Source organism: Python bivittatus, unplaced genomic scaffold (genome assembly GCF_059951505.1).
Source record: "Python bivittatus isolate LINGU-HERP-01145 unplaced genomic scaffold, Pbiv_v1 ctg000020_np1212, whole genome shotgun sequence".
NCBI lineage: Eukaryota > Metazoa > Chordata > Lepidosauria > Squamata > Pythonidae > Python > Python bivittatus.
In genome coordinates this window covers 47090831-47116281 of record NW_028277030.1, presented here as the reverse complement: position 1 = coordinate 47116281, position 25451 = coordinate 47090831, and the positions used below count along the sequence as shown (strand labels likewise).

The 25451-nt window shown below is 38.8% G+C and overlaps 1 protein-coding gene across 7 annotated transcripts in view; it reads left to right on the top strand.

Annotated features, from left to right (window-relative positions):
* UBE3D (ubiquitin protein ligase E3D) overlaps nt 1-25451 on the top strand; it is a 90099-nt gene that overhangs the window by 2188 nt on the left and 62460 nt on the right. For 6 of the 7 annotated variants that reach the window (XM_088138045.1, XM_088138052.1, XM_025164917.2 and 3 more), the window contains exons 2-6: nt 10156-10352; nt 12024-12114; nt 14903-15131; nt 20426-20495; nt 22934-23003. In XM_088138045.1, coding sequence (XP_087994171.1) covers nt 10156-10352; nt 12024-12114; nt 14903-15131; nt 20426-20495; nt 22934-23003 — 657 coding nt within the window. The remainder of the gene's footprint in view (nt 1-10155; nt 10353-12023; nt 12115-14902; nt 15132-20425; nt 20496-22933; nt 23004-25451) is intronic. The other variant, XM_088138064.1, reaches the window with a different exon arrangement.

The window sequence follows — 25451 nt, the reverse complement described above, 5'->3', positions numbered from 1 at the left end:
AAATGCTCCTACGTAGATAAGATGTGCATAAGCTGTTTGTGTAGCTTATATGCTCAGCATACATTCACAGTGCTTCCTTCAGATTAAGTAAAACAGCTGAGGTCTCAGGACAAACCCCAGAGAGTGCTGCCCCCTGTTAAAGCATGTTTATCACTAGGGCTTGTATGATGGTCTCATGTGCTTATCTAGCAGTACTGTAACTGAACTGAATTCCTTGAACTGTTTGAATGGAAGTCACTGGCATGCTGGCAAAATCAGAAATGGATTTTTTATGTTGTGACCTTGTGATTCTCTCAAGCTTACCCTCTGTGTGAAAGATGGATGCCACTGAAAGGAAAGGGTTTGTGATGCCTAGGAAAATGGAAGCTGTCATTCAAAGAATAGTAACCCCAAGCACTAGATACTCTCACCTGGATTCCTGAGGGAACAGGTATAAAATAGGAGAGCTGAGGTTCCCAGAGGTTCTTCAAACATCAGCTAGAAGAGAGGGAATTGGGAGGTTGTGGTGGAAGACATCTTAATGTGAAGCTGTATGTTCTTACTCTTACATTTCTTCTAGCCATCAAAGGCACAGGTTCAAGTAACTGTAACTATACCTTTCTGCTGTGGTGTGGGAGAAAAATTACTAAGAATACCTTGGAATGCAAGAAAAACAAATCATTCAAAACTAGATGAAGTAAAACCAGACCGCTCACTGGAAGCATTACAGATAGTCCTCGTTTAACAACTGCCTCATTTAGCAACTGTTTGCAGTTATGATAGTGGTGAAAGAGTAACTTTATGACCAATCCTTGAATTTATGATCTTCACAGGTCTGTAAAGCAAAGGAAAGCTGAAGTAAGATCATAAGCACAGTCTCAGTTTCACTTAGTGACCACTTTGCTTAATGACCAAGTTGCTGATCCCATTTGTGATTGCTTAACGAAGACTACCTGTAATAATGAAGCTGAGGTTGAAATATTTTGCACATATAAATGAAAAGGAGTCATTGGAGAAGATCCCAATGCTTTGAAAAATTGAAGGCAGTCATCATGGGTCTGACAGAAGACAAGGTGTCTAGATACCATCATAAGCATGATCTTAAGAACTCAAAAAAGTGGGGCTTTCAAGGGAGATAGGGTGAATTGAAGATGGCTCTGCAAAAGCGGAACCAACGATTGCAGCAAAGACCAAGGAACCTGTGAGTAGACCAGTTCCTTGGAAATAATAATAATAATAATAATAATAATAATAATAATAATAGGATGGGAGATCGCCCACATGTACTCTGGATGGCTGCTTCTTGTGAGGGGACTGCAGGACAGCAGTTTTCTGTGGGTTTGAGAGCCAGGAGATGATGGGATTAGCTCACAACCATGGCAGTAGACACTAAATTTGCAAACCTCACTTTCTAATCACTTTTGGAAATTGCTCATTAACTACTTCTAAACTGTTGGAGACCTTCAGAATGACAAGTTTGAAAATGCCAGGTGAGTCTGCCTTCAATCCTGAACAAAAGAAAATTTTAATCATAAGCTTAAGAATTTAAAGAATCTGAAATAAACACCAAAAAGCTAAGTAAGATTTTGATCTTAGAAAGTTATAAACAGACTAAGGGTCCAGATAAAATTGGAATATTGAAACTCTTACAATAAGATTTTAGAATTTATAAAGTACAAACAGCTTCCTGTGGGAAATAGATCCTGTTTTGGGTACAAGACATAGATAAATAGTTTCATGATTTCAAAAACTGGACACTAGATGGGACTAAACATTTTAGGTAGAGGAAAGATATAGAGACCTGTAAGATGATGAAAAACATTATAACAGTAAAAATACTGAAGGAGACCTTTGAAGAATGGAATCAGAAAATAGTAGCCACAATATCAACAATGTCAGTAATAATGTCTCCTTCTATGGATAGACTATGTCCAAAAGATGTTACTGAAGAAATGACAGATTTAGAACAAATTTTATTGGATAAGATAGAGATGGTATCAAAAATGGTTTTACAACTGACACATCAAGAGAATGATTTAGAAAAGGATGTTTCACTGGATCTACAAAAGGAACTGGCTGAAGCTTTGAAATGTAAAAAGGAAATACATTCTGTGCGATGGGCAAAGAAAAAAATGAAGAGAAATCAAATCCTATGACAATATTTGAATGAACTAAAGCTTAAGACTATTAGAAGTAAAAGGAAGGAATACAAGGTTGGTTTATTCGATCAAGGTTAAAACAAGATACGCTGTTACTTCTGGCCACCCTTTATGGACTTTCTGCTGACAACAGGACTGAAAAGATGATGTTTTATGGATTTGTTTATAGACAAAAATGGGATATGGGATGAATAGATAATGTTTGTAACTTTAGAGAGGGTGAAGAGTTCCTAAATTTGTTTATACTTGTGACAAGGTTGGAAGTCACTTTTTAATATATTTTTTCTTTCGTTATTCTCACTTTTCTCTTCTTTCTTTTTCCTTGCACTTTTTGCTTCTCTCTATTCTCTTTTCTTTAAGTTTAGTTTGTATTAGATTTTACTATTATAATCAACATTCTTAATAAAAAAATTACATATATGTGTGTGTGTAATGAGAAAAAAAATGAATTTGAACGATTATATCAGGCTGCAACATAACAAAATTGAAAAAAGTGAAGAGGGCCTGAATACTTTCCGAATGCACTGTATATATGTATAAATTTGTGATGGAATTATGAAGGCCAGACTCAGGGAGAAAAACATTTTCTTTCATCTCCTGAGGCGCAAGGGAGAGATAAGAGGATGAGACTGGCACCTCCCTGAGGAATTCACAATGTTGTGGCTGGCATTACTTGGGAACTGGGGTTTCAGTCTGGGAAGATTCTTGCTAGAGGTTGTAGCTAATAAACATTGCTGGACTGATTTTGCATTGTCTCTTGGAGTTCCTTGGGCTAGGCCTGACGAAATTACTGAAAGACAGTCCTGGGGAAAGGATGTCCATGAAAAACCAGAAGCAACTGAATGATTGAACAGGTATTAACTGAAGAATAACCTTAACTGGTTAGCTGAAGTAGCTAGATCAGGTTGGAGAATAATCTCTGGAAATTGAGTTGTTACCCTCAGCAAATTTAATTGTAAAAAATACTTACGAAGCTGAGCCTGAGTATCTTCTAAAAGACTCTCTTGTCTGAAGAATTAAGGTCTGTATCCAAACATCAAACTTGTTACTTTATTCAATATAGAGAAATGCTAACTTAGCTGATTGAATAATAGATATTATTTTATTCTTGTTTCTAAGTGTTATACCACTGACTGAATCTATCCATATAGATTACTAAAATAGAAGAAATTCATTTCAGGAAAAAGATTTGTGGTGGAAACAACTATTAGATCTTATATAACTCCCTAGAGGAACATATTCCTTTAGGAAGTTATACAATACTAAATCACCTACTGGTTCCCAATAGGGTCAAGCCTGTGTTTTAAAGTAGGGATGAGTAATGTATAGGCCTGTGTAGCTCCAGACTCCTCTGGAGTCATGCTAGTGGAACAACATAATTTTTTTTCATGTTTTGGTGGAATAATTCTTTGTAAGCCTTCTTTTAGATTTCTCACCCCAAGAAACAAAATAAGAAAAATAATTCATTTCCCTAAAATAGAAGAAAAAAATCTCAATCCCACATACTACCGTTATGTCACTGTCTTCCAATACAGACAGTCCCCTACTTACAAAGGGGTTACGTTCTGAGAGGCTGTCTGTAAGTCCGTTTTGTTCGTAAGTCCAACAAGCAAAAAAAACATGCGCAGTTCGTACCTTGCATATGCAGCAGCATTGATGTAGGCACTTGCAGCGCTTGCATGCGCGCTTGCAGCAATGGTGTAGGCATTCGCGGAGATGGCGTAGGCTCATCCTCTGTGCTTTTTCCCACCTTCCTGAAAAAGTGGTCCAGTGAACTTTGGGTGAGGGTCTTCCTCTTCTCATAAATGATGCTGTAGCAGTGGATTGCATCATGGACAGCTGCAGACATTTTGGTGAAGCGCTCCATGTTAGGGTCCTGCATCTCAAACAGTGATAGCGCTTTCTCAAGCTGAACCCTCCACCATCAGCTTGGTCTAGAACTGCTTTGGTGGTTCGATCTCTTCCTCTTCCTCTTGTTTTTGCTGCTCCTCCAACTCCGTGAGGTCTTCATTGGAGAGGTCCTCTGTTTGTGCAGCTAGCAGTCCCTCTCCTCCAGGTCAAGCTGAAGTTCCTTGCTGAGGGCAACCAAGTTGCTGATAACAGCCTGTGACTCCCTTTCTGCCACCTCAAGCCCGCGAGAGTCTTGAACGAACTGAGGGCACAGACGTTTCCACACCCCATTCATGTTCGCAGGGGTAACCTCATGCCAGGCTGCATCAATGTTCTTGATGGCCTTGTAGATGTCGTAGGACTTCCAAAACTAGCACAAGGTCATCTGTGAGTCCACTTCGGTTGCCTGGACCGCCTGCCTAAATGTGTGCCGATGATAGTATTTTTTGAAGGTAGCTATCACTCCCTGGTCCATCGGCTGCAGGAGGGAGGTGATGTTGGGAGGCAGATATGCAACCTTCACATTTGGATGGAAATTGTCCGGGTAAGGAGGATGACCCAGGGCATTATCCAATATCAACAGAATCTTGAACTCAGCGTTTTTCACGTGGCAGTACCTCTCCAATTCCAGGATGAAATGGTGGAAAAACCAGTCCTCAAAGATGACAAGGATGACCCAAGCTTTCTTGTTAGCCTTCCACACAACAGGAAGTGAGCTTTTTGAGATGTTTTTGAGAGCTTGCCGGTTCTCAGAGTGGTAGACTAGTAAATAGTTTTAGGCTCAGGTCACCAGAAGTGTTGCCACTTAGCAGCACAGTTAGCCCATCCTTCACAGCTTTGAAGCCTGGCATGGTCTTCTCCTTGCTGATGTACATTCTGTCCAGCATTTTCTTCCAATAAAGCCCCGTTTCATCCACACTGAATATTTGCTGGGGCGAATAACTATCTTCCTCAATGATCTCCTTGAGGGTTTCTGGGAACTCCTTGGCTGTAGCCTCGTCTGCACTTGCTGCCTCACCACTGACTTTCATGTTATGAAGATTCATACAAGCCTTAAAGTGGTGGAACCACCCATGGCTTGCAGCAAATGCCTCTTCAGCAGCACCTTCACCAGCCTTCTGTTGTAAGTCATGGAATAAGCTCTTAGCTTTCTCCTAGATCATCATTAGGCTAAGCGGCACATGTTGCTGATGCTGATCTTCAATCCACATGCCAAGCAGCTCCTCCATCTCTTCCATTACTTTTTCTCTCCTCTTGCATATTATTGTGGATTGCATAGGCACTGAACTTTTCACATGTTCCATGATCTTGTCTTTGTTCTTAATGATTGTTCCGATTATGGAACAATTCATGCCATAGGAACGTGCCATATTCGCCATCTTCTCCCCCCCCGCATTTTCTTCAATATCTCCATCTTCGTGAGCATCGTAATGGATTGCCGCTTCTTCGCACTACCACCCTCCTCTTCAGGACTCTTGCGCTTAATTGCAGACATTTGCAGTTAAGCAGTTAAGCAATTTGCAGTTGCCACACACCAAACACAACCGACCATGCGAGAAATCAGGACCGGAAGTCAGCGCAAGAAGTCAGGAGATGGTGGGAAAGAATTAGTTTTCAGCGTGCTTTCTCCTGACTTCCAGCCCAACTTCCAGCTCCAACTTCCGGGTCCATCTTGTTTGTATTGGCCGAAGTTTGCAGCTTGAAAGTTCATATGTAGGGGACCTTCTGTAGTGGAAGGCATGTGCGAGGAGGGTACTGGAATGGAGGATCAAGGTTATCAGGAGGGAGGGGGAGCATTCCTGAGCAAGTGCTTCTTCAGCCCGCAGCACCGTGAGAAGGTGAAGAAGCTGAGACTGGCCCCTCCCTAGAGTCACATGGGGTATAGCCACTAGTTGCTTTAGCTTAGGTTTAGTCTGGCGAGATTCTGTCCATGAGGTGCAAGCTAATAAAGGAACTATACTGGATTGGACTGCCTCGTTGTTCTTGGACTGGGCCTGACATCTTCTGTATTATGGCTTTTGGTGGTTTTGTTTTGTTTTTGTTTTTTAATGCAGGCCTCATGTCACCTGAAATTTGTATGCCAGATTTGTTGGGGCCACCAGTTTTTTCACTCTATATTGCCCCCCCCTTCCCCATTCTAATAGGCTGCTGTGGGAGATACAAAACTTTTTCGCCAGAATCCTCAATTATTTGCTTGAAGGGGGATTTTAAAATTAGATAGAAAGGCACAAATTATATGTTTGCCTATGAATAAGCCTTTCTTCTGAATAGATGTGGGTGCTGCTAAGCCTCTCCCCCATAGTTATCTAAGGAATTCCTCACTCTGCCAGTAATGAAGGGAGGCTAAGATTTCAAATACAATTTGCACAAAAGGTTTTCAATAAAAAGGGGGCACATGTATACAGTGATTCCCAAGAGAAACATTTCCTTCCTAGGTAGTCTTGCTTTCTCTTTTTATAAGTGGGTCTATTTTCTCTTTTCAAGATGATTGCCAGAATCTTTCTTCAAAAATGACATCTGGTGAGGTGAACTCCAGTCCACACAGACTTATGGCACAATAAATCTGTTAGCAATGAAGGTGCTAGTTCTGCAACATATTCAGTTGGCTGTTCTAAATTTGTCCTGGTAGTCTAGAGATCTTAACTGAAATTAGTACGTTGCATTAAGGAGCACCGTACCGTACTCTGTTTAACTGAGCTGATCCATTGACTGGCTGGTTTCTTAATCCTGAGGTCCCTGATACAATGGTGATGGGTATTAGAATGCCCTCAGAGACTCTGGTATCCTTTTCTTGTTATTTGCTGTCGCTCCTGTTCCTCCCATTCTTTCGCTTGCAGTAAAGTATCAACCTCTAGTCCCTTATTTCCATGAATCTATGTGCCAACCTGTCTATACAATGAATGGGATAATGCACAGTTTGGATGATAGCGAGGTTTTGGAGATGAAGGTGTTGGGGAGACTCTTAGGGGGGGAATTTACCATGAAGGGAATGTGCTGTCTCAATGTGTTTACCCCCACATCCTAGGCTATGTGTGTAAGTGCATCCCATATCAGTGTGTTTTTTCTGTGTATATACAGTATGTGGTACATGTTTTGGGGGTCAATTTTTGCTTTTGGGTTTGTGCATGTGTGTGTATGTAGGTATAGGGATTTGCTTGTATGTATGTGTTTCCCCAAGCATCACCTGCTGTGAACTGAAATTTTGGTTTTGATTTTGAAATTTTTATTTGAGGTTCAAATATATCAGAAATAAGAAACTTTAGCTCTCCTATTTTCCTAAGTTTTCTGAGAAGGCAACATTTTAGCCTCACAGATTACCCTCTTGTGATCAGTTATGCTTTCCATAACAGCTATTTTGTGAATAGACATTCCAACCCATATTTGTCATTTTTTTGTGAGGATACATGTGGTAGGTTTTGGAAATTGCAAATATGCCCATTGACCCAAAAAGTTGAGGTCATGCTTCTACAATCCAAGTCCTGCTGCAGGTCATCAGTGATAGAGACCGGTGCAGTTTGCCCAGTCTTCAGAGGTGAGTTACAGTAACAAAGAAATATAATAATAACATAAGAAGTAAATGATTTCTAGAGGGATGACTAGGTTCCACATTTGCAGTAGAGACCAAAACATCTTGTGATGCTTTGGAATCTTAACAGATATATTATCACATAAGCTTTCATGGATCAAAATTTACATCAGCAGATGTATGAAGGACAGTCCTGACAGAATATTACTACTTTTAAATAACATGGATGGGAGAGAGAAAAGGGAAAATTATTAAAAGAGAGGCAAGATACTGAATTGCTTAAAAATGACACTGATTATTCTTGTTGCAAATAGCTAATTACCATAATTTCCAGAAGATTGGATCTGTGAGAAATCGTGTTCTCTCCTCCACTGAATTCTACCTTGACTATTTTATTGGTGCTGAAATCAGTTTCTGTAACTTCTTTTTACAAGGACTGCTGCCTTGAGATCAGTATGATCCAGGGAATTAAAATGCTCTCTTGGATTTTGGATGTTGATATTTCTCTGCCCATTTGGGGCTTGCGTGCAACATCATAACACCCGTAGACAAGGGGAGGGGTGGATGACCCTCCTCTCTCTCTGCTTTCTTGCCCCCCCCCCTCCATGAATGGGCTTCAGCACCATTCTTTCTTTGGTGCAGAGATTGGCCAGTTTGTCCAATGTAAAGTATAGTTGGACATTGGTGACATTGATTTTACTGCTACCAATTTAAACAGAAATTACGGTTGGGTATCATTGTGCTATACAGCATATAACAAATTAACAATAGGGATGTAAACTCGTTTTTTTAAAAGCTGATATTGCCATTTAACAGGATCTCATTGGCATTTCTTTCATTTGCATGGATATATTGCTTGCCTCTTTTCAGGCTCCGAAGCAAACTTTTTCTTAAAATAAAACCAAACATAATCAAAATCAAAGTAATTTAGTTAACAAGCACAGTTTATGTTAATGAGCATATTCTGGTATACCAGTTTTGCAGTATATAAAGTAACATGGGCAGTTCGACATAGCTTTAATAACAGCAACAGCAACAACCAGGTCCATGGGGAGGATTTGATAGGTGGATAAAAATGCTAAATCCAGTCTAAACATTTGGCTGACTGTGCAACCAACAATAATTTATTAAACTTGTATACCACCCAAATCTCAATGACTCTGGGCAGTTCACAACAATCAAAGAAATTACAATAAAGTTAATAAAACATAAAAGACAAAGATAAAAGATGGCAAGCACAATGAAGTGAAGGGTCTCCCTCTCCCTCCCCGAAGGCCTTCACGCCTCTTCTAAACAACAGCAGAGTGGGGGCCATTTGGATCTGGGGGGAACCTCATTCCTGAGGGCAGGCGCTGCTACAGAGAAGGCACTCTTTCAGGGTCCTGATAACGTTATTTAACTGAAGGAACCCAGAGCGTGCCAACCCTGCAGGATGGAATCGGTTGGGCAGATGTTCTGGGAGACAGGCGGTCCCTCAAGTAACCAGGCCCTATGCCATGTAGGGCTTTATAGGTAACAACCAGCACCTTGAATCACACCTGGAAGCAAACCAACCAGTGCTGCCTGGTAACAGTATGGAAGAAGATTGTCACGGCCTTCTTCTGGGATGGTGTTTTGATTTCCATGGGATTTTCTGTCTCGACTTACCCCTTCACTTTTTTTTTTTGAGTTCACTCAGAAGTTGGTAACATTTTTAAGAGATAAATATTTATTTTATTTTATTTTATTTTATTTAAATTGGTCTTTCCGGCTTTTTCGCCTGAAAACCTTTTTTAACCTACTTTATTTTTAGGCCTCAGATTAAAACATGTTCATTCTGCCAGGCATTTTAATGTATCATTTAGTCGTGTGTGTGTGTGTGTGTGTGTGTGTATACACACACACACACACACATGTATCATATTGGAAGGATGTTCTGCACTTAGTATTGGAAATAAAGTTTTCCACTCTGTTGTTTTAATTGATCTTTAGCTATTTGTGCTACTTGTTTTATCAGGTAAACATCAGTGTTCAGCGAACCAAAAAAAAAAAAGCTTGCATAAGGATTTTTCACACCTGCTACTCCCTGAAACATCTGTTCACAGGATCAGGAGACCTGCAAAATATAAAGAAGCTCGTCTTTTGCAGGTGGGACCCATGTGTGGTTCCAGGAAAAGGCACATTTAGTTCCAGCAAAGGTGTGGTTTCTTTGAGGAACTGCCAGATGCAAGAGGATACTCCTGCATCTGAAGCACATTTTGCCTAAAGCCAAGTAGAAGACTCTTGCACCCTTCAAATCCCATGCAGTTCCTTATCTTGGCATTTTCCCATCCCAGTGCAGCCTGGGATGACGTCATTCACAATCTTTTGTACGTCTCCCAGTCCTGATCAAGGATACAGGAGCTCCATTATCAACTTGCTTTCCATTTCTGCTGTGCTGCATTTGATTGATTTAATTATTGTGTCTGTCTTTTTGTTTACATTGTACCTATTTATGAAGTGAGGTACAGAAATGCCTTAAATAATTTCAAATGTGTCCTTCTGAGAATTTCCCAGCCATGTTGATTACTATTGCAACTATCTACTAATGGGGTATCATTGTTCTCTCTTAAATCCCTGTAGTGAGTTACATCCAGAAAGCTGGCCCGTGGATATTGCTGTGATGCCTTCTTTAGTAGAGCTAAAAAGTGGTAAAGCTTGCAAAGCTTTCAGCCTTCCACCAGGGGTCGCGATTGTGCCTTCCTCCTGTCGAGGGCTGCAGTATCTGCCTGGGGAAGGCTTACATCTGAGACTACTCGTTCAAGTAGATTTCAGTGCAAGTAAGAGTGGACTTTTTCTTCTTTCTTCCCTAAACTATCTAAATTGGGATCGGTTAAGAACATTTTCTAGGAAAGATGCATTTACCTATCAAACATTGGATTAGGAACAAAACAATGTTTAGTTGTGAGATGTGGATAAGGGAATCCCGATTTAGGCGACTTCCTTTTTTCTCATTGCCTCTAAAGTTTCATTCGTCTAACTCGGATTTTGTTGGATTTATTCCTTGTTCTGACCCTCATAGAAATAAACATTATTAATTTGTCATGCTTCATAGGCAAAATATTAAGAGACTATTAAAACAGCTTTCTGTTTCCTGGCCCAAATGTTGAGACTTGGAGAAATTATTCTGTTCTCTCGTATCAGAAAATGATATTTTTAATCAGCTCCCAGTGCTACATGTTCTGCACTTTACTTTTCTCTTTAGGAATCTTAGTTCCGCCTACATTTACTAAGAGCTAAATCTCACTGGCCTTGTGAAGCTTATTTCTTAGTAGATGTGTATAATTGCACCATAATTTACAGGAAATGTGGTTTGTAAAGAGGAGACTTTCTAATATCATGTTATTAACAGATTGGATATAGTATTGCTTGACTGGATTTGTGCTATTTTATCAGATCTTTGGGATAGCAGATTATTTCTTCAAGGACTTTAAAACACCTTTTGAGAGGGACAAATTACTTAATCATATAATAACAGAATATATTTTAATAAAGTTAATTTTAATGAGGCCTTTAATTTTTAAAGTAATAATGCTAATACATTTTATAAAGGTTTTACTCTTCAAAAACATCTAATTCTAACTTTATTTAAGGCATAATTACAAAGACCAGCCAGATGTAATGAAGATATTGATAGTTAAATAGAACTAGGAGGTTTGAATATAAGTCATGGAATAAAGCTGGTGAGGCAGAAACCACCAGTTCCCAGACCAGGCAGAATCATAACGTCAGCATCAAGTCTTCCAATCTCGAGGCTGTGAAGAAAATAACCAAATCTCCATTGATTTTAAAAAGGCAGGATGAAAAGGCCTTAAATTTAAACCCTCACACATACACTCTTTCTGTGTACTGCAGGAGACAGATGGCTTCTTTTTTATCTGCAATAGAGTAATTAATCTAGTTGTGTCATGTCCACGCGCTTCTGTTATAAGAAATTCCTGAATATGGGGAGTCAAGATTCATTGTCATGTCTGGCATGAAGCCTGATATTTGCCTTTTTTATCCTTGAGGATCAGGAAGACTCCTGACTAGCAGTCATCGAGTCACTGAAATCTTTATCCTCCAGAACAACCTTTCCCAACATGCAGATTTCTAAATGTGTGGACTTCATCTGCAGAATCCCCCAGTTTGCATGGTTATTTTTAAGAAATCTAAAAAGAAGGCCATCAATCCAGTCATCTCCAAGGTCGGGGAAATTGCTCCAGATCTTATTTCAGCTATGATCTTGCCCTGTAATCCTTATGCTGTTAGGCTAAAACCCATTTTGTGGAATATGGGGTGATAATACAAGACTCCTTTTCAGGAATGTTTCCTCATTACTGACATGATGTGGTGAACAATTGAAATATATAGTGTAAGATTATTATTGTTGTGAATCCAGTGCTACACTGGGCACCTTGTGTGAACATGACTGTAGTTTTACCATTGTTATATTCTTCAATATCTTTCAGAATTGATGCCAGCTGTTGGTGATGGCCTGAAATCCAAAAAGAGTTGTACTTTTTACTGCCAGTCTTGCGGGGAGAGTGTAATTAATAATAGGTAAGTACTGTACTCTGTGAGAATTTTCCTATTGATGAATGTTTTTGCAAATCGTTCATACTAGAAGAAGTGGAACAACTTGGTGAAGCTTGAACTCAAATAATCTGGAAGTGAAGCCCAGACCAGAAAGATAAGGAGTTAGGAGTCCTTTTGAAAGTTTAAAAATCACTGTTGCCCGTATACAATAGTCGTCGTATACTATGAATGGCATTTTTCTTTCCCCTCTTTTTACTTTTATTAGCACCATTCATACTTTTAGATGTCTTGCAATGTTCTGTCTTTGAGACCTTTTTCAGCTGAAGAGCAGGATATTAAGATTTCCAAGCAACAAGAAAATTGCAGGTCATTTTTAAGCTGGATTTTGTTTAAAATCAGCTGTTGAGAAAATGACAGTTACGTTCAACATGTGAATGTTGTTAATAAATTAATTTAAAAATATTTTTATTGGGATGTACCAAACATGGTGAGTTACTGCACTAGCAAGCTTGTCAGGTTCACTGTATGTTTCTGTAGGACATTTGGCTTTTAATTACAAAGAGGGACGTTTTTGCTTTCCCATAGTCCATAGGGGCAGGCCAGGAAGATTTCCCCCCACTAATTGAAGCTGCAGAGACTTGGCTACATTATACTACTCAATTATAGACTGCCTATTTTTCTACTGCATAGATTGCAAAATCATACGATTGTTGAGGACCCGAGAGGTTGTGTCACCTGACTATTGAGCCATGTTCATGCTTTTCACAGACTGTTTTTCTGCAGGAGGCATGGGCGTAATGCTTTTCATGGTATTGCCCTTGCATTCAAAAGATTGGAACCGGGTAGCATGCCCTTTAAATTAATTTTCCTCAGCTCACTTTTTTGGCCTCGACCCTTCTCCATTAATCCCAAATATCACTGCACATTTGCTTTATAGGAACACTGAAAAATAAATTGCAGAAGGGGTCATCTGTTTAAACTACCCTTTTTGCATTACATTTTCTGAGTCTGTGGAAAAAGACCTAGCATTGCTTGCTATCAAAATGTATTGCTTTAGCATAACCCTATACAATATGCTCTTATTTTTCTTTTCTGTTGTTGTAGAAACTGATTTATTTGTGTGTTTGTGTTCTAAAAAATGAAAACAAAAATATGTAGAACTAAGTACTGAAGTGGTTAAGAAAAAGTCACTAGAATTAGTTGAGCTGCCTAAAAAGAAAGAGAGATTTGTGTTATCCTGGCTGGATTTGTATATGGCATGACTGAGAAGATGCCAGTTGGCTATAAGAGGAAAAGTTTGCTCCAGACATTCTTGTATGGACTTCTGCTGAACAAGTACCATCAAAGCACATTCTTGTCAGGTTTAGCATGAAATCTGAGACTATGCTTCAAGTCATTTTGTGTCTGAGTTATACTGTTTGGCCACTTGAAGGTAAATCTTAAACCACCATAAGATTTTCATGAAAGACTTTGTAGGCTTCTCCTGGCTAATTATTAAACTAGAAGGCTCGCAGGCAGTGATTCAGAGGCACAGCTCTTTAAGAGGTATGTTGATTGCAAGAACTGGGAAAGGTTTGTTAAAGCAAAAATCCAGCAACTCCCAAATGTAAGATACAAGCCCTATTTATAGTAGGAACAAGGTTCAGCTTCTGGACCCCTTTCTTCCACCTATGTGGGATAATAGGCTGAGAAATGCCAACTGCACATTGTTACTGTGATAATCTGGTCTCAGACTGTATGTTTCCCCCTTTACCAAAACTAGCCCTTGCATGTTGTCCATATTTCTTCTGAAATACTAAATCATAAAATTTGTGGCTCCTTTTGATAAAGTCTCTTTAATGTTATCTTTAGGGTAGGATTGAAGCTTTTATATGGATGTAGACATGCTGTTGAACTCATTGCTTTGCCCCTGAACTACTCAGCTCTGCTTTTAAGGGTTCATCCATGAGGCAAGGAAGTACTGCGGGGTGGATGACATTTTTCTCCATTATAGCATTCCTGGAAATGATATAAGAGGATGTGCATGTCCCCACTCTGCCTATTTTTGAGTCAAACTGATTAAGTTTGTATAGCACTAGCTGATACTTAAAAACTGGCACTGGTGGAATACGTAATATGATGAAACAATTATAAGTAATAAGTAGCACAGAAAACATAAAATCTATCACTTCAAGCCTTGCTTACTGTAGGAATAATACAGGGAAATGGATCGATTCACTGGCATTACCAGTGCAATACAGTTTCCCCCTCTCACCTCATTGTCACATCTAGGCATAGCCATAGTCACATCTAGGCATTTAATACAGTGAATGAATGCATACATACTTACCTGCATGAATATTTTTCTTATTTCAAAAGAAAAAATTTCCTAGGTACCTAGTACCTGCTATTTTAAGAACCTGTTTTTAATTTCCGAAACCATGCGACTTTGAACTATGCCTGTTCTCCTGATCCAGCCCATCTAACGGTTAAGAGTAAATTGTTTTTTTGTAAAGTATATTCAGTCAGAAGCTGCTTTGTGTCCTGTCACTGAATCAAACCATTCCATTCCATTAATAGCCCTAGACCAATTTCTCCCCTGTGGATGCCTTCCAGTGGTCCAGAAACCATTACTAGCATACTAAGATACACAAACATAGGTTCTCCCCTGCAAAGTTAGAATTATTCTCCATTTTTTTATATGGTTCTCAGCATGAGAAACAATAGAAAATCAGGTCCCATTTCTTTATTCAGAAGAATGTTCTGAAATCTGTACAGCCTGAATTTTATGTTGCCTCTGTTACAGTAATCAACTCATTTTCTTCTTTTTTAGGACATTTCTCCGAGTTCTTTCCCTTCCTTTTGAGAACTGGAATGATTTGGTCGAGGAATGGTGTTGCCATCCTAACCCTTTCAATGACAGCCTGCTTCATCCCCAGAATGATGACTGTTTTCTTGGGCACAATTACCTCATGATTAATTCAAGAAGTGAGTTATCTGGGACAGAATCTGGAATCCTGTATTCAGAAGATGAATGGGCTACAAGTTGTGAGTCTCCCTCGGTAAGTATACACAAAAAATAAAGCAGAAGACTCCATTCCTTTGAATTGCAGAATTAGTTCTCTGCTATTTTCATTAAGCCAGGTACTAGAAACAGTGTTAGGTCACTGCATTCTGGCCATTATGGGACTTGTAGTCGAACAACACTGCAAGGGTCACAAGGTCTCAATTCCTGGGTTGGAACTCTTATATAACACTCCTTGGGGTTTGTGCCAAGGATTTTGGAGATTATGTTAGCCAAGAGAATTGTTTGCTTGGGTTCACTGATTGTGCTAAAGCTGGGAAGGCCACATTTGGCTGATTAACATAACATGCTAAGCCATAAACCATGTTTTGCAAACCACAGTACTTGAGTTCGCTTATTGTGGTAAGCCAAACCATAACAAATCATGTTGTAACATGGTGCAATGTGCAGACCCAGCCAGTGTAAGGTTAGTTAACATATGCTTGTGTTACTGCACTTAATGTTCTTTTGTAAAAAAAAAATATAAAAATAACTATAAACTGTCACAATATGAAGAGTATGGCTTTTATAAAGAGATTTGCAAAGTGCAAGCAAATTAATGAGAACATTATAAAAGGAAACATATCTTTCTGATATCTGTGAATTATTTTTCACCCCTCTGGTTCTGGAAAAACACAATGATGATCTGTTCTGGGGAACATCCAGAGGAATTCATTGGCCATTCTTGGCATCTCTTCTGACAAGGGTGGAAATTGCATCCCTCCAGCACTGAAATATTTTGAAGGCAAAATCAGCAATCAGTTACTATGTGGGGCCCAGGTGTGTCTGATTAAGGACTTTGGAAACCTGGTTATTCAAAAATGGCTCCATGTTTGGAGTTTAGGTGATCTCACTTGAGACCTGAGTGTAGCTCTTCTGCTTTAACTACTGGCTTAAAGTAGTTTTCACCTCTGGATCTTTTGACACTTTTGAAGAACAGTCGCTGTTTTACACCACAGGTTTCAGTCCTCTTGGAGATCTTCAACTGAAATTGAGTTGCACCTTAGTGGATTTGCAGTCCTTAAATTCCTTGGGTTAGACAAAGCTAAATACTCCTTCAGGCATGTGTATATAACACTGAGTTTCAAAAGATCGGAGTATGATTTTTGTTCACTATTTGCTTGGAAGAATCAGGAGTTACTTGTTTAATATTACCTAAACAGAATGCAGAAGAATTTATTACTCTAGGTTCAACCTCTTAATAATGGTCTTATTGATGGGAAAATGCTATAATATTCCTATTGCTACTCATGTCTGTGTGGAGCAGGTGAGAAAGTCAGTGGTCCATGTGTAATTACACTGCTAGATTTATAGGGGGCCCTATTCATTTTTATCATGCCCTTACTGGTTTAAAGGTCAACTAGAGCAGAGGAAGTCCATGTTATTTATTTACTGTCAGTGTAAATGAAATGGTGCACAAAAAATTACACAATCATGGCATCTATTTGTCAGTTGTTATTCAAAGAATATTAGGTGTTTTGTTATATAATTAATTATATATGATTTAAATTTTCTTTTAGGTCAGTGCTATATTGGTAGTATGATATTTTTAATTTGGCTGGTTGTGGACTATAACTGAGAGTCACCAATGTTAACTGGGGAAAAAAACCCAAAATCAATAACATTCAATAAAATCATGAGCAGGATCTAAACCCTTGTATTTATAACTGAAAAACCTAAAGGCCTGTAACTTAATCTTCTTCCCTTGCTTCCTCCCCATACACAAACATCTTAAATTATTATGTGTGTCTTGCCTTTGAAGGCTGTTGTTTCTCGTAAATCTTGGAGAATGTTGAAGTGTATTTTCATCACTTGGTAATTGTAACATCAGGCAATAACCTGATCTGTGAAGCAGCCATCACAGAGAGAGGACTATTGACCAGTCCTCCATATCATTTGAAACAGGACTCCTTAATGGAGCGGTTCACCCATTTTGCTGATCCTCAGCAGGTGATAAGTCATTGAATAATGAACCCTGAAGCGGTGCACTTGCACGTGTGCCAACCTGCATGCCACTGACACCGCCTTATTTTCTGTGTCTCAGACAATTCTTCTTCAGATCATCACATGACATAATTTTAGATGCCCCAAGGTCGCAGACCGTTCTAACACTTATCTCTAGGGGAAAATGTTTTCTTGCAGACAATATCAAGGACATTTTCAGATAGAAGTGGGCGGAAAAATTAGTGTGCAGCTAGCCAGCAGCTGAAAGTTGTCACACAAGATACATTGATTTAATTTGTGTGGCAAAAACATACTGTTATTTCTGTTCAGGCCAGCGAAACCATGGAGTTCTTGGTGTATGACTCTTTTATCATTACATGAACTTCTAATCAGGAGAAAATACATTGGACCATGGAGTGGTAACAACAGAACTGTCTGTGAAATGTAACATAACCTTTGAATATTTATTTTGTAAGAAAACTTTTTATAAAATAAGCTACTTATATTCATTATGAATTAGTTAATGGACAATAAGACTTTAAAACCACTAAACCGAAAGCAATTAGCTACAGTGGTTTTGTTAAAAACAAAAATAAAACCCTTCCATGTTCAGGAGCTTCTGCAACTGCCCAGAGTCACTTTTTTGTGAGATGGGCGGTATCTAAATTTGAAATATAAATAAATAAATATTGTACAATAAGATGGAAAGAACAGGAGAAGCACCCGAAGGTGAATTTGTATGGTCCATAGAGCTAAGAATTAGGTATGGTGTTAGAGGGAAGCAACTTGGTGCCCCAAACAATATGGCCATTGGCAAACAATTGTGGCAATTTTGGAGGCACTAATTGGGTTGCGCTGGCTCTTCAAAGTTTGAGAAGTCTAGTTAGCTCTCCTTGGAGATACAACAGATTACATTTCTAATTGCTGGATCAGGAGGCCCTCCAAACAGCCACTCATGTCCTAGTCGCCTCATAGTTGGACTATTGTAATGAGCTCTACATGAAGCTGCACTTGAAGACCACCCAGGAGCTATAAGTGGTCCAGAATGCAGAGGTATGGGCAGTGCTGGCAATGCCTTGGGGTACCTATGTGATACCTCTACTCCACAAGCTGCCATTGAGTTTCCAGGTGCAACACAATTCTTTGTTGTGGCACCTGCCCACTGGAACAATATTCCCCCAGAGATCTGTATAGCTCTCATCCTGGTGATGTTCAGGAAGTCTTTAAAAACTTGGCTGTTCTCCTGGGCCTTGGGGAAGGGTGTTTGTTGAGTCCTGTTGGTGATGTTTTTTGTTAGAGGGAGTATATTTATCTGGATGACTGGGATTTTCTTTTTATTGTTTTCCTTTCATTCTTTTTATTTTTAGTGTAGGTCACCAAGAGTCATTTTGGAGCTGGGCAGTCTCTAGTAAATCTAATAAATAAATAAATTAAATAAACAAACAAATAAATAAATACCTTTTTCTAGAACCATATGCTTGGATTCAGTTGAAAGCAAGATAAACTTAATGTTCCAATCCAGATAGGCTTTTTAAAAATATTTTTAAATTATCTAGTATAGTCTTCAGCAAAAGTCTAATCAAGACTAGTCATTTTGCATACTGTATCTAGATGGCCCTTGTTATTTGCAGGAATTCTCTTCCAGCTGAGCAACCTGAGATAATGAAACCACAGATAATGAGACTGTGAAAAAACATCCATCTTTATGTGTATCTGTAATATTCACAAAAATGTGGCTGAAATTGTGGATATGCAAAACTGTATGATACAGATACTAAAGTCTAGTATGTATTTTTAATTGTGGATATATAAAGAAACCAGAAAATGAGGCTGTAGATAATGAGTGCTGCCTGTATGGACTAGGTAATTCCTCTCTCATGCCATAGAATTGGGGTTCATTTTAACACAGAATTTTGTGTTAGGTGTGGTGCTGGGGATATTCAGTTTATGTTGCAGAAGTTCAGAATTGCATAGATCCTTGGCTTTGGACTGCTTGTAAAATTTGGAAAAAGATATTTTCAAGTCCACGTTTGGCCCTTTTGAGGAATCTTAGCTGCATAATCCTTTATTAGTCTAGGCAGTGAATATAGTTGTCTTCTAAATGTTGGATTACAGTCAAGCTGGTGGGGATTATGGGAGTTCTGGTCCAACAGGTCTGAAGAACACCAATCTAGGTTCAACTCTCTGTTTAGTCCTGAAGCTTTCTGGCTAACTCTGGGCTAAACCATCCATTTGTTTCTCTAGCACACAGTGCTTGTTTTAGTCGCTTTTCATCTGAGAGCTCATATCCTTACCAAAAGAAAGGACATCATAAAAAAAGACATTGGGGTTTACATGTTGTGTTGTGGGACTTTAAGTGGCAATGAGTCTGCACAAAGCCAGTGATCTGGAGTTGTTTAACTTTGCTCTACTGCTTTTGTCATTGTATAAAAATAACAGGATGCTTTAAGTTGTGAAAAGTCTTTGCATCTGCTCCCTCCATCCCAGCCTAGAGTTCCGCTTTCAAGGTGTTTGAGTATGTTTAGCAATCTGCGGACAGTTCTTCTCTTTGGCCTTCTTTCCCCCATCTATCCATCAAAGTAAATGTCTTATGGGCAAAGTGTCATATCATCGGTCCACCTGGCTCAGTTCAGCCAACTTGGACTGGCAGCAGCAATCCATGTCCTCTGGTAAAGGGGTTGTCCCATTTGCCTGACCACTTGGAGATGCCACAGGTCTTCTGCCAAGGAAGTTATGTGTCCTGCCACTGTACTTTCCTCCTCCCTTTTTCGTCCAGGATGTTGCAAAATGGAAATAATTATTCTGACCAACACAACTTACAGGTTTGCTTATGAATTACTAGAGCACCTTACATTTTTAAATATGGGGTTGACTACTTTACCTCTTCTCCTATATGCAGCTTTCTCTGCTTTTGGTAATTTGATGCTGAAATTGCTAGTACTTTTCTACCATGCACGTATCTAGAGTTCGTGGTGAAGTCTTCAGTCTTCTCGGTGATTGAGTAGATACATCCTTGCCCTCAATTTTAATAAAATGTTCTCTGCAAATAAATCATCAGCTTTACAGTTTAATGACTGTGCACTGGTGGGCCCTTTGTTGTAGACAGTAATGGCGGGGACCAGGTTCAGTAATTTTTAAAGGTTGATTGGTCATTGTCATGGAATTATAATAGTCTTCCTTAATAAGTTCAGGATGGGAGTTTGAAAGAGACATGGGCTCATTTGTCTGGAATATAACAGGAGAATATTGTCCAATAGATTGAATTATTCGTAGAAATTTTAAACACATTTTCTCTTCATATCCCTACTAAACAGGGAGACATTTAAATCTTATTTCTTTGCTTTGCAGAATTCACAGGCAAACAGTACAGTAATTTGCAAACGCTGCAAGACATTGTTGGGAGAAGCTATGCCCTCAGGTACTGAATTCTAAGACAAAAATTTTGGAGACTGTTTTAGTCACCTGTTGTTAGAGATGTTTTAAAATGGCCAGTTAAAATTGCTGTTATTTATATGGTTTTTAAAGGGTTGAGGTCTTTCTTTCTTTTACCCTAAATATCTTTTCATTAGGCAGCCATAACATTTGTCTGGATTTAGGAGCAATAAAAATAATAATTAGGGAGAATATTATAAATGTTTCCTGCAAAGTCAGGGAACATTTTACTACCAAGCAAGTAAAGTTGTCCATCCCAAAGAGTTAAGGAGAAGGGTTGCTATTTCCAATGATGGTGTTCTGTTAGTCTGTCTCACCACCACAAGCGTCTTTCTAGGGTAAAATATTGCTCCCATTTCCCTATCAGTCCTAAGCAGAGTAACATCATTTTGAAAACTATCCCCTGTGATTTTTTTGAGGGGGGACAGTTTATTTGCCTTGTTTTTGTTTTTCCTCATTTTAACAAAAAATGTAGCTAGGCTGCAGCAGCTGGGTAACCTTGACTGATCTTGGAAAGCTAAGCAGAGATTAGTCGTTGAATGGGAGGCTAGCAGGAAGCCCCAGGACTGTTCACTAGACTGGGGAAGAAAAATACATCTCAGAAGAAAGGAACAGCAGCCCCTTCTGTATATTTGCCAAACAAAGGATATAGATATGTCTGTGATGTCACCAGCTATTAAGCTTGACTCAAAGGAAAGTTCACTTTTTTTGGAATGAGCAAAGGGTGTTTTGGTGTTTTAATATGTAGCAGATGGGAGCAAGGGAAACAAGGTTGCCAGTGGGGCTGGGAATGGAAAAAGGTTGAGTGAACAAAAGGGACATTTCAAAATACCTTTAAGACTCTTTCCACATGATTTCAGTTTACAAAGCAAATTTTGGTTATTCTTCATACAGTTCCCCTATAGTTGAAGATATTGGAAGGATTATATTCTCAGAGTGAGGAATTATACAAGTATTTTGGAGTTCTAGACCCAGATAATGCTGGGGGAGGGGAAGAGAAAGCCACGGAGCAGCACTAGGGAGATATTAGAAATGACGAGGTGACAGCTCCCTTAGGGCCCCCCATACACTTCAGCTCACCAGTTGTCTCTGTAGAAAAAGTAAGAAGCTCTTGCAGATATCATTAAGAACTAGAGAGCACAGACTCTCCCTCCAAAAATCAGTTCCAGGTTTTTCTGATAGAATAATTTCATTGTTCTGCAGCCTTACTTCCTGAACAGTTTTGGCCTTACCTCAGCCTTCCCCAACCCTAGTGACTTTCAAAAGTCTGGTCTTCAGCTTCCAGAGTCTCAGCAAAGGCCATCTGTCCTTGGAATTGGGGGAGCTGAAATACACCTCTCTCCAGGTGGCCCAGGTTAAAGAAAGCTGTCCTAGCACACCACTTGGTTAGGCTGTTAAAACCTAGTTTTAAAATCTTTTGGGAACAATTTCAATTTCGTACACATTAATAATGTATTTGAATACTATAAGCATCCCTGCTACATCCCTAGCAGAATGTAAATATTTATGAAGTTGCCACATATTTTTTCCAATTTGCCATCTACTCAGGTCTTTAATAATTGACTGACATGCAGAAGTTTAACAGGTAAAGATTTTCTTTACTGCATAGCTCCATGTCAGAAATGGAACATGATCAGGCCCAGTAGAAAAGAGTCCCCTCCAGCTCTGCTTATGGATAACTTTGAATAAAGCCTCAAATTGTAATTCTTAAGAAGAGCCAGACTCAAAGGCTCATTTTGCCTAGTGTCCAACAGTGATCAACCAGGTGCCTTTGGAAAATTGAAAAGGATTATTGGATTTATACCCTGCTCCCACTGTGGACCATATGAGATGTGTTTAATGGTGTGCTGTGCTCTGAATTAATCATTAATCATCATTGATTAATCATCATTGTGACTAATTGCCACTTTGAAAATGAAAAACCTCTTGATCCTGGAATGCTTCTCAGTGATCTTAAAGCATCATTTCAACTTATGGGGCTTCCTGACTGGCAGGCAGAATGATTGGCTGGCCAGGCTACCTGGAAGAGTGAGCACTTTCCCAGTTGATCCCATTTTGTAAGGGTATCAATGTGTGTATGGTGGATCTGCTTGAGAAAGAAGGAAAGACACTGGGAAGGGGAAGCAAAAAGCAAATACCATTTTGTTGTTTGATCTGGGCGCACATGGAGTTAATCTGGATAGGCTTGAAATTGTTGCGATGTTGGGAGCAGGAAGAATATTTCAGCCCCTTTCTCCATTTTAGTGTTCTCTCTATTCCTAGTTCCTTGTGGTTCCTGTCTTATCTCCTTAGTTCCATGTGACCCATGTCCCTGAACTTGTGTATTATTTCTTTATGATGTTTTCATGACTTACTGACTTAAGTTGTATTTTCATTGTACATAAATTCATATGGTACAAAGATTTCATTTTTTTCCCCTCATAGGTGTCATAAAATACTATTTCACAGAATTACTTGTTCAGCCATCTGAAGACAGTTTCCATGTAATACCAAGGTAGTAGTATGCATTTCTATATTAAAATGGTGTGGCTTGTCAAATATTGCATGTAAAGCAACTTTTCCATAGATATGGCTCTCTCTGGGAAGATTAATTTAAAACCCTGTATGTAGTTTAAGTAATGATAATTGTATAGTTGCTAAATATATTTGTTTTTCCTGCTCTCTTTCTCTCTCTCTTTCAGATGGGTAATTAGGATGGGACATTAGTGAATGGAATCATTGAAATCAAATATCTTGAGGATCATTAGATGACTCCTATATCAATTTCTTTGATATCAAATGGCCAATTTTAAAGGCATGATCTCTCTTCTGCATTACAGACTTGGCCAAGAGTATAAGTACCCCTCCACTTTTTCCCAAAGAAAAAGCAATCACGAAAATGCAATAATGGCTTTTAACTTCTAAAGGGTACCAATAATTATGTCCATGCCATTTTCATTTGTTTTATTATTTACAGGAATATATTAAGTCATACATCAAAAGCAAAGTGTCTGCTCTGTGGAATAAAGAATTAATGATGTCATTTACTTGTCTCAGTTTCAACTTATTTCATGGCAAATGGGGATTTTTTGGGAAAAAGTGAAGGGGTACCAGTACTTTTAGCTACAGCTGTAGATTCAAAAGACTGAATCGTGTCATTTTGTTCAAGAGATGGCTAGAGAAGATTGAATTACTCTTGGCCAAGTCTGTAATGCAGAAGAGAGATCATGCCTTTAAAATTGGCCATTTGAAATTGATATAGGAGTCATCTAATGATCCCCAAGATATTTGATTTCAATGATTCCATTCACTAATGTTACCTGCTTGCTTGTTCCCATAGTGCAGGAATCAGTAATCTTTTCAGATGGCAAGCACTGTTGTGTGATTTTGCACATGTTGCATGTCACCCCCAATAAACAAACAAAATTGGAACATTAATTTAAAAGAAAGAAATAATTAAAAATAAATCACCCAAATCTTATGAGACTTCATGTGAGAACACAGACATTTTGCACAGTTTAGCATTCTTATATAATTTTTACAATTATGCCACCCAGAGTCACTTGACTGTGAGATGGGTGGCTATATAAATATGACAAATAAACAAACAAACAAACATTAATGTAACTTAAAAAAAAGTTTTAAAGGTCCTTCAGCACTAGCTGTTTTATAGCTTTGAAGATGTGGTTGCCCCATTGTTGACCCTTCTTCCCAAACAAGTTTTGGACAACTTTGGTAGCTGGTAACAAAGTAATTAGAGGGGTACCCGCTCTTGCTGTATCTGCAAAGTCAAATCCAGAGTTTTATCAGAATCAGTAGTACTTTTATTCTGGACTGCCAACCCAAGTATTCATATTGGTTGTTCTGCCCTTGAAACTGTTCTTAATGTCTTGACAATGTCCTTGTAAAATCATTGTTTCCAGTATGCTTACAACAGAATTAATAAGTCCCCAACCCAATCATTCATTTGCTGCTATAGCAAGTGTTAGGGTTAATCAGTAGCACATTATGCAAACCTAATGTTGCTTCAATTAATTTCTGCCAGGAATCATATAATTGCCAATTAAAAGCTAGTATCTAGCCATCATTTTCTAGCCTATACAGCTTTCAGATTCATTAAAGTTTCTTGCCTTTTTAATTGTAGGATGACATTTAACTAAAACACACCACTTTGAAGGCAAAATCACAGAATGTAGTCTGTTGTGATCAGTATGTAAGGGGGGATTTTCTAGGACATGTTTTATGCCTGCATCACACTGGACATCAAAAATGTAGTGATGAGCAAGAATAAGTGTATACTGGGAGTCATTGCAGTTGTATGCTTGTAAGTATAATAAAAATAGTTCTGAAAGAGGCCCTAGCTCTGTTGGTGGCTGGACACTGGGCTTCCTTCATGCTGTGGGCCTGGTATATACTCATAGCAGGTGATCTTAATAAGATTGGTGCATGTTTTAATTAATCTAAGATACTTTGCCTTGGACCCTTTCTGAGTTCTGGGAAAATAGGTGTGGTAATTTATTAAGATGTAGGGAATAAGAGTTTCTGTAACTATGGAAGAAGGATGGGAATAGGAAGGGAAGGAGAACAGATGGATTGCTATTCTTAAAGAATTCAAAACTGCTTTGGACCGTAATTTGTTAATGATACTCTGTTTTAAATGAAAAAAAATCCATTTCCAAAGCCAGGCTCATCTCCAAAGAAGCTTTTGTATTGACTACAGCAGAGTTTTATGCCTGCCTCTTCTTCTCTTGACCCGTCTTTTCCAATAGGATCCCTGTCTTTCTCTGTTTCATATTTGCTACTGCCCCAAACCTTGATAAATATTTTTACCATAGTGGAACCCAAAAAAGGTAGAGATGCTACTAGAAAATGCTAAATCATCTTAGGGTGGCTAGGTCAGGTATAGCCTTTCCAGCCTGATGCTGTCCAGTTAGGCTGGGACCACAGGTCTTACAGATGTTGT